The following is a 10405-nucleotide window of genomic DNA, read 5'->3' on the forward strand; positions in this document are numbered from 1 at the left end:
GTATAAGAAACTTTTGGTTACTTAAAATTCAGTTTATTTAACTAATATTATACTTATATATAAATATAATGGATAGGATTTGGGAAAGGATCAAGAAGAGAATGGAGGATGCAGGAAACCATGGAATGTGACTTGCATAAATGGCGGTTCTATGAGTTTATCGTTTTCGTATTTCTCTTATTATTATGTTTAAGACTTCATGGCGTGATGTTATCCTTACTATGTTTTCTTATGTTTTAACTTAAACTCGGTACTGCGTTTAAATAATTATGTTGTTTTTAATCTAAAAATTTTAATTTCTGTTATTTATATAACCTGCTCTAAAATATCTGATTAGTTAACTTTAGAAATAAATAGTTAAACCAGATATACACTACATTCGTATTCATAATAATTAATAGTTAAATCAGATATACACTAATTTGTAAGATTCATATATATCTCTATCATATTTTCTGTAACTTTAGAAGATTTTATCTTAGAAATCTTACATACTTGTATAGTCAAAAAAAATGTGAATCTAAATAAATCACATATTTTTAATATGAAGAAATAGTATATATTAAAATCTAGAAATTTAGTAGTTTTTGGTAGTTATACAAAATTAAAAAAAGTAAACTTCTGTGCAAAAAATATTAACTGGAATTCTATTTTCCCAAAATGGTCACATATTTTCACGCAAATAAGAAAATTTATAAATTTCAATGTTTAGCCATTAAGCAAATAATTTTAAACTATATATTTTACTCATCTTTAAGGTTTATCGCTTTGAAAAATTATTAGTAACTATTTAAAAGTATTAAAACATACCATGTTTTTTTAGTTTAAAATCCTAAAGACTACCTCCTTAAACACGCATATAAAAGAGTTTTTCATTATTCTTATGAACAGAATAAAGAAACACATTTTCTTAGCTTAGAATCTAGGCTCTGTTTAGTGTTTAGTTATTAAAAAAACTTACATAATATTTCAGTGTTGGCTATGACATTGATCAGATTTGTGCTTAACACTAAGAAAGAAATCACCGGAAATGTTGATATCAACGTTGTTACTACGTGGTTACAAACAACGTAGAAAGAAAAACTACATACAGATAAATCAAAATATTAATGTATGAACGAATAATCATAAAATTATAAATAGTGCATATAGCATAACAATTTTTAATTCTTAAAGTTCTATATCACAGTGTTACTTTTCGGGCGCTATAATTATGTCAGTTGAACTTGCCAAAGATTATAAATAATTAGATTCCCCTGTCAAAGTTATTTCAAGCAAAAATTCTTACAGATTGATTTGCTTTATTCTGCATTGAAAAGTAATCTTCTATCGGTTGATAGACCGTTGCATGTTACACTAGGAAATTGTAAAAACATACGAATATTTAAATATTATTACCCAAAAATTATATAACTATTCTAACGTATATTTATTTATTAATTTGTAATTATCCGATTTTGGACTAATGAAAAGAAAACAATTATGGGTTGTGGTTTCAAGTATCATTTACCAAGTTCTTCTATTACTAAGATCCGAAAGATTTAAAACTAATAAGGTTGTATCATCTGAATTTAATCAAGCAATCTACTTCAAAGCTTCCAGGTTTATGTTTTTTTCTACTATACTATAATGTTTCAATAAATTTATAGACATTGTTTTTTATTAGTTTTAGGGTTATTCTATTTATCTGGAATATTGTATTTAGACAAATGAGTATTGAATTCTTATAGTGATACACTCTCTCACTAAGGAATATGAACTCCAATGCATTAAACATCTTTCTCTCATTTGTTCACTTTGCTTGAGGACAACCAAAGGACAGTTTGACAAATCGTTTCTTAAATATATATTTAAGTTCACATTTGAATCAATTGTCATTTAATTTTGTTAGTTTTGACGAAACGTAGCTTAAGTATATAAAACCCGCCTTTAAAAGCATAACCGTCGTTTCTAAAGTATATTAAGCCCGAATCGTTGCATAAGTATTTAAAACCCGTCTTTAAAAGCAAAACCGTCGTTTATAAAGTATATTAAACCCGCGTTTTAAAACATAATAACCGTTTATGGACTCCGTCTTATAAAAACAACGTTCATTTGTCTCATTTTTCATCTCCAAACAAAATAAAAATAACAAATGGCTCCATGTAATAGAGTTTCTGAACTTCAGAAGATAAACGGCGGGCAACGTATTTGTGTCCAAGTTGTTCAAAATTATTATGATTTCACTCTCATTGGTTGCCCTAATCGGAAGTTAGTTCTCGCTGATGAATTTGTAAGTTTGTGAGATTTTAAAAGATTATCCCTGTTCATGTTTTGGGAATGTAATCGTTTATTGATTATTTTTTACTAAAACTGTGTAGGACAATCGCATCCTGTGTACCATGCCATTTGAAATACTTGACAAATTCGAGAATGTATTGCTCGAAGGAGAGTGGTATTTTCTTGGTAATTTTGCAGTTACCGACAGATTACCCCATCCAAGCATATCATCAAACAACTGTCATATACGTTTGAACGAGGATACAATCACTGAGAAAACCGATCCGAAGTCTTCCAGAGAAATATATTCTTTCTGTGCATACATAGATATTTTGCTTGCGTCGATTCAAACTGACCGATATCTTGGTAAGTTTCCTACATGCATGTTATTATCTTGGTTTATCTCATTAACTTATAAATGAATTTTTTTAACTTAGTTGTTTAATTTTGCAGTTGATGTTCTCGGGATTGTCACTTTTGTTCAGAAACTTCAAAGTGGAGTTCATATGTCTGATACATCGGATACACCCACAGAACGTCCACTTATTCGTTTTGTACTCGAAGATCTCGAGTAAGTACAACTTATCCTCATAATATCTGGTGTCAGACTTGGGTTTCTTGATATATTTAAATTTGTTAATTATCTTCTATGTTGGTGTAAATATATACAGTGGAAATTCCTTGAAATGTATTGCTTGGGATAACTTGGCAAGAAAATTTGAAGAACTTTGGACGAATCGTGATAGGTCTTCAAGGCACATTATTGTATTGCAATTTTTCTCTTTCAATAGGTGGAGAGGTATGTAAATATTAACTATTAATATCTATCCAATACAGCAATTAATCAGATTAACAAATTTATTGTTACCACATGCGTTTAATCAGAAGTTTAACTAATTTATTGTTTCCACATGCGTACTGAATATGTATATATAATTAGATGAGTAGACTGTTGAATCGGAAAGATTCATATCTGATATTCTCGAGGATCCTCCTACTCCAGAAGTGGCAATAGTAAAAATGAGGTATGTAAATTACATATTTGATGTTATATCCTGTATATGTATTATATTGACATCTATTTTATAATTTTATAATATTGTTATATTGTTCCAGGCTTGAAACTTCAGTTGATTTTACCCCTTTGGATGATGAATATGAAGATCAGTATGCTGGGACGGCTGCAACGGGGAATGCATAAATCACTGGAAGATTACCTTTTTTGTATTTCTTATATTAAGTTCTGAATTTAAAGGAGTGATATCCTCTTTTTTTCGTTTTATTATGTAACAAATTCTGGTTTTGCAGTATAATGATCATGATGTTTTAAACTATATTCATTACCGTTAATTATTATAAATTTTTATGTAAGATATATATTTAGATGGTTTACACAATAGGTTTAACCAGATAATCGTCACATCCGCAATCATAATAACTAAATAATGTTATTTTTTATATATAAATAAAGATTAAATCTAAAAAATAATTGTAGTAACTAATAATTATCAAATAAATTAATTAAGGATAAATATAAATTTAAATCGCATTATAGTTATGTGCTAATGATTTCTGTAAAACTCGGTATTTATCTCAAAAAAATTATCTCTTAAATTAGTTGTACTTCTAAAAATGCCCATGTAAATTGAGAAAATTTGCATTTTAATAATAGTCATTTTACTTCATCGATTTTGTAGTTCTCGGTAGTTATTCATAAATAAAGAAAACTTCCGTCCAAAAATTGTATTGATTTAGAACACTTCTTCTTAATCGCTGATATGTATATACTCAAATAAGAAAATATACATATTTGAAAATTAAATAATTTAACATAAAATCGTGATCTATACATTGTAGTCATTCTCGGATTTATCTTTAATAGGAATAATTATTAGTTACTAATAAAAAGGAAAAAATTGGTGCACCATAGATATAATCGTTTAAAACCCTAAAAACCACGGCTTTATATACGATCGTAAGCTTACGATAATTCTCTTACCCTTCTAGGCAACTAATAAAAATAAAAGAAACCATTCTATTAGCTTATAATTATAACTCGATTTTCTCATTAGGGTTAAATCACAATGGTTACACATAACGCAAAGATCTCATGTGACATCTTGCTTGATTCATCCCCTAATGCTGATAACAATGGTAACTTAATGGTTTTCGTTTTTATTTTGCTTATTTTTAATATAATAAACTGAATTTTATGCTTTTACGTGAAAATTTATCTTATTTTTTAAGCCATTAAAAGATTGTCGTTAATCTTTTGTTATACTATAAATTCTTGCAAAGAGACATGTTCGTTTTTGCTTATGATGTTTGGAATAAAAATATAAATTAAATTTTTTCTTATCTTTCAGTTGTTCATAATACTGTTGGCCGAACATCATCACTTAAAACGGCATTCGAGAGGTTACGCCTCTATCAATCCTATGATTGTCTCCCTAAACATCCTTCAAGATTGCATAATCTTCCACATATTCACGGTATGAGTGTTATATTAAAAAAATAAAAAAAACTCATTGAATGATAAATAAATTATATATGTCTTATTATGTATAGATACGTCGAAAATACCTTGTGGTTTAAGAAAGAGGAGTGGGCCACGCGAATTGGGTTCTAAGGTGTTTGGGTTTGGAATATTGTATTCTGAATCAGCTCATGGAGATCGCACAGATGTTCAGTCGGGTTGGTGGGATGTGCCCTGTCATCTAATCAATGAAATTGGTAAAAAATTCCTATCGTAATATCTTTTTTTTTTAGTCGTTACAAATATATTCATAATTTAGTTTGATATAGGACCAGATAATGAATTCGAACATGACATGATTAGCGACTCAGCTAATAGAAGCATTGGTGTTTCTAATGAACATGAGCAAAACGGTACGTCTCTTGATCAGAACAGTCTTCAAGTTGATAATTTATTATACATCTATATAGAGGGACGACTAATATAAAAAAAATGTATGTATATATATATATATATATATATATATATATATATACGAAGGTCCTACTGGTGCTAATCATGACGAATCAAATTACAAAAAAGAGGATCAAACTGATGGTGATCGAACTGATGACATTGGTGAAGGGGACATTGAAACCGATAACAAAGATGATGGCAATGATGGTGATGATAGCGGTAGTGACCAATCGGATACTGATAACAATGATGATGATGACGACTGGTATGATGGTTGTGATGACGAAGAAGAAGATGAAGACAGTGATGATAACGATGGCGACGAATATGATGATCGAGGAAGATGACGAAGATAGTACTGATAGTGATGAGAGTGATGGAATTGACGAAGAAGACGAGGACGAAGAAAGTGATGATTTTGAGGAAACCGAAGAAGAAAATGAAGACGATGACTATGATGAGACGAACGAATGGTCTGATGGTTGTGATGAAGAAGGAGACGAGGACGAGAGTCATGATGATGTTGATGAGAAAAATGAAGAATACATGAGTGATGATGTTGATGATATTCGGAATGATGCATCGGCAGTGAAAACCGAATGTTCTGCTGATCACCAGCCCAAACGTCCATTGGGAAAAAGACTATATATCAACTATGATTTCCATGGAACATCACAAGATCTTGTGGATGGTATCTTTGTTAAAGCTCCCCCTAAGCGCATTTGCGTGCGACGTAGGCTCTTTACTTCAGATTCTGAAATTGATAATGGTGATGAATGTTCCAACGACTCCTCTTCAAATACAGCTATGGTATCTCAAGAGATCCAAGCGTTTCCAATAAAAGTCATACATCTTACCAATGGACCGTGTGAGTTTGAGATTAATGTTAAAGTTTTGAGAGTTTGGACTCATTTGTTTGCACCCATCTGAAAAGCGTCTCGAGGCTGTGCTATGTGATGACCTGGTTTGTTTACTATATAGCCCAGTTTTATATATTTACATTTATAATATTTTTGTTACATATTAATATTGTGATAATTAGACTTTAACAATTTATATCATATGCTAGGGTGATAAAATACATGCCACTGTACCAACCGCATGCTATGCTTTGTTTGAAGACCAGATTGCTGTTGGAAATTGGATTAAGATTCGCTGTTTCCAGGTTGATCATGTATATGGTGTTTTTAGGACAACTTCGCGTCGTTTTAAAATAGTATTGGGTTCACATACTATCGTAGATGGTGATAGTTTTCATTGCGAACGGAATTTTTTCGATTTTATCGACTTCCGTGTAATCCTGAATCGCACATACAGTGACAACTTTTTAGTTGGTAAGTATGTTGATATATGATTTATATTTTGTTTAAGGATAAGAAACAATACTGAGCTTACTATTGTCTTTCGTTTCAGAAATAATTGGCCGTGTTGTAAATGTTGGCAAGTTTCATTCCTGGGAAGGTTATACCTTGGACCAACTGGAGGAAAATTGCATTGATAGCGAATACCAAATTATCACTTTCTACTTGGAGGATTTAAGGTTTGTATTCCTTGTTCAATGTTTTCCCGAATTTAACTATTTGAACAATTATAAGAATACAAGCATATATAATTTTATGCTAATTATTTTAATCATGTAGGCACGTTTGTCTCTTTTGCAAATTGACTGGCAAAAGAGCTTTAAAGTTCTATAAGGACTGGCGTAGTTGTGATAGCCAAAATGTTGTTTGTGTAATCAGATGGGGAATTATTGATTATCTTGGAGGTATGTCAGTTGCATATATAAATTAATGTTTGAATATGTGTGGTATAAGTTTAGTATTTTACTTCTTATTTTAGGAAAGGTAACGATATCGGCTATTCAACCAACATTGGTACTACTGAACCCACATGTTGCGGAAGTCGAAGAATTCAGAGAAAAGTATGGCCTGTACATACCTTTCTATATATAGTATATAATATTATACATAACCTTTTTTATTTATGTTGTTTTATTTTTATTACACAGGATGATTAGCAGTCGAAGCTATCGTCTAGAGAGTGTTCACCATCGAGATTAGATAGATACAATATTACCCATATTCACTATTCGTATTTCAAATTTATGTTTTAGGATACATTTCATAAGGTTTTTGTTTTTTTTATTTTGCATGTTGTTCGTTTCTTTTTAGTGTTCTTCGAATTCTTCATCTTCAATATATGTGAAGTTAGTATTTCATAATTATAATTATTGTTTTTGAATAATTTATTATCAATTGTTTCTCGACTATTGCCTATACATGTTCCATATATATATATTTTAAAGCTAAAGTATCTTTCATAAACATGCGTATACAGTATATATATTTATATCCAAGTTGAAATTCTCAATGAAATTCATATATATCGGTATTGTTACATATATTAAATTTTCCAACGATTGTACTCATCATACTCGAAGGTCTTTTCCTTCTTCGTAGTATTTACAAAAAAAAAAACTTAGGAATAATGGAAATTATGATTATTTTTTTGAAATTACAAAAATAAAAGCGAAGGTTATATTTAGAAATATATTTTTAGAGAAAAATCATATATATATATATATATTTCTAAAAAAAATGTTAAAATTGAAAAAAGGATATTATAAAAGAAGGAAAATGTACAAAGGATGCTATTTTCATTATCATTATTATATTTATTTTATGTTTATGTTAAAATGACTGAAAACATAATTTCACGCAACTGATTTTTGGATAGAAATAACAAATATACTTATATGAGAAATGGAATAAGTAAAATTTACATTTAAATTATGTTAAGTTTTAACATTTAACTCGATATATAGAAATCAATAAAAGATATGATACTCTATTTATTTGCATCGAGCCAAAAGACCTAGGGTTTTTATCAATTCCTATATATATATATATGTACGACTGATTAATCTTCTTCATTAAAACCGTTCAAGAATTTTCGGAAAAAAGAAGAAGATGGAGTCGTCAATGGATAATAGTGTTGACACTAAGGAAGTTGTGAAGTCTTATCTCAAGCCGAAAACAATCGTCTCTGCTCTGATAGATGAAATTGATAGAACGAGTGATCGTTACAAGATAAAGGTTCAGATAATCAATCTTTGGAAATCATATCGTAAAAACAAGGTTACATCCATAGAGATGGTATTAGCAGATGAAGTGGTAGGCAATGTTAATGTTTTATATCTATATACATGAACATGCATCATTTAGTAAAATTATGATATGAATAACTTAAATATTAATTATGTTTTTGACTATATCAGGGCTCTAGAATTCATGCAACTGTTGATGGAGATTTGGTGGAGCAATTTAATTCAGAATTGACGGAAGGCCGTACTATATTTTTAAGCAACTTCACGTTCAAAGATTACACTACTGCATATAGGACAAGTCTTTATCTTTTAAAATAAGTTTCTACAGGACTACTGTTATAACACCATGTGATGACTTTCCTAGGGAACTTCCTTATAGATATTTTAAGGAATTTTCAACCATAAGTAATGGGGATTATGACAACAGTGTTTTAATAGGTATGCTAGATATATTTTGTGTACTATATTTATCCGAGTTATACTGTGATATAATACATCTTATCTGTACTAATTCTTTATAAATATTAATGTAGATGTCATAGGGCAGGTTGTTAGTCTAGAAACTTCTGACGTTATCGCTCAAGGAAAACCAATAAAAAAGTTGGACGTTGTTCTAAGTAATGCCAGGTGAGTTCATAATGATATAATTTATGATATAATATTTGTTAACATCATATATAATTTATTTAGTTTGTTGATTACGTATAGTGATAATCGCTTGACTTGTACGCTGTGGGGAAATTTCGGAAAGAAAGTAATCGACTACGTGACGAAAAATAGTGCGTCTGTGATCGTGTGTGTTGTTAGATTTGCTTCAGTATCAGAATGGAAAGGTATATTTGAATTTAATTGTATTGATAACAGTTGTGATATAAATAAGTTTATCATATACACTTTTTTAGAAATTTCAAAAACTTTACTTCTAATTTCTTGTAGGAGTTTACAGTATTTCAAACTCTTTCAACGCAACACAGATATTTCTCGATCCACATTCTAAACAAATTGAAGATTTTCGAGCCTTGTAAGTAATAAAATCTGTTTGTTTGTGTATACTTTTAGAGCTATCATGAATACCAAACGGAATGTCTTTTGTTAGGTTGCCAACCAATGCATTTGTGATATCCAATGAACCTAAGGTGCCATCATCATCCACTAAGTCTGTTTCATGGAGAGATGAATTCTTTGATAGAAATGAAAGAAAGACAATTCAGGGTATTGTTTATGCTGATACGGTACGTGTTTATTAAGTTTATTTTAAATTAATACATAATAATTATTTGTTTTATATATTTGAGAATGATCTGTTTTTTAATATTTAAATCAAATGCGTTTCGAGTGTAGGAAATGAAATGTGTTGCTGCTGCGACAGTTGTTCGAGTCGAATATAATCCTATATTGTATTATATTGCATGCAGAACTTGCGATAAAACAGTTCATCCAATAGAATCTGATTCTACCGATGACGATTCCGTGCTATTTGATTGTAGAGAATGTGGCGAGGCTGTCTCAGATGTTGTAGCCAGGTAAATGGTTCATTGATTCAAAGTAGTTATTTGGAAAAAAATTTATTATTGGCTTTACAAATATTCATATTTTCGTAGGTATAAGTTAGTGTTGGTTGTTTCCGACGAGTCTGGCGAAGACATAAGATTCTTACTGTTTGATAAAATCGCTAGCGCATTTCTCCGAGTTCAGGCAGATACTTTAGCTGAGGAGGTTGCTGAGGTATATCATTTTATAATACTTTGTGCACATTATCATATAATCTTATGTTATTTATGTGTAATGTCTTTTTATATTTTGATCAGGACGGAACTTTGGTGCTTCCATGAGCTCTTTTTGCTTTGGTTGGGAAGAAACTCCTTTTCAAAATCAGAATAGGAACGGAGAATCTGACTAACAGACGTCAAACTTATAAAGTTGAGATCGTTGTCGATGATGCAGATATGTTGAATAAGTTTGAAAATCATGGAATTCGATCCCTCGAACATGATTTAGAACTTAGGTACTCAGGTAGAGTTGCATCACTGACACCATCGCCAGTATCAAAACGAGTTTTAGAATCAGCCGTTCAAACGCCTAATGTTGACGAAAAAAAATAATAGCAA

General features: G+C 30.2%; 1 protein-coding gene across 1 annotated transcript; it reads left to right on the plus strand.

Annotated features, from left to right (window-relative positions):
- Positions 1–8172: 8172 nt before the first annotated feature.
- Positions 8173–10129, plus strand: LOC112082050. The gene is made up of 9 exons (XM_024149141.1): positions 8173–8364; positions 8469–8538; positions 8831–8924; positions 9006–9130; positions 9234–9318; positions 9394–9529; positions 9639–9820; positions 9899–10022; positions 10106–10129. The coding sequence occupies exons 1-9, from the start codon at positions 8173–8175 to the stop codon at positions 10127–10129; spliced, it is 1032 nt and encodes a 343-aa protein (XP_024004909.1).
- Positions 10130–10405: the final 276 nt, after the last annotated feature.

This window comes from Eutrema salsugineum, unplaced genomic scaffold (genome assembly GCF_000478725.1).
Source record: "Eutrema salsugineum unplaced genomic scaffold, Eutsalg1_0 scaffold_1, whole genome shotgun sequence".
Classification (NCBI taxonomy): domain Eukaryota; kingdom Viridiplantae; phylum Streptophyta; class Magnoliopsida; order Brassicales; family Brassicaceae; genus Eutrema; species Eutrema salsugineum.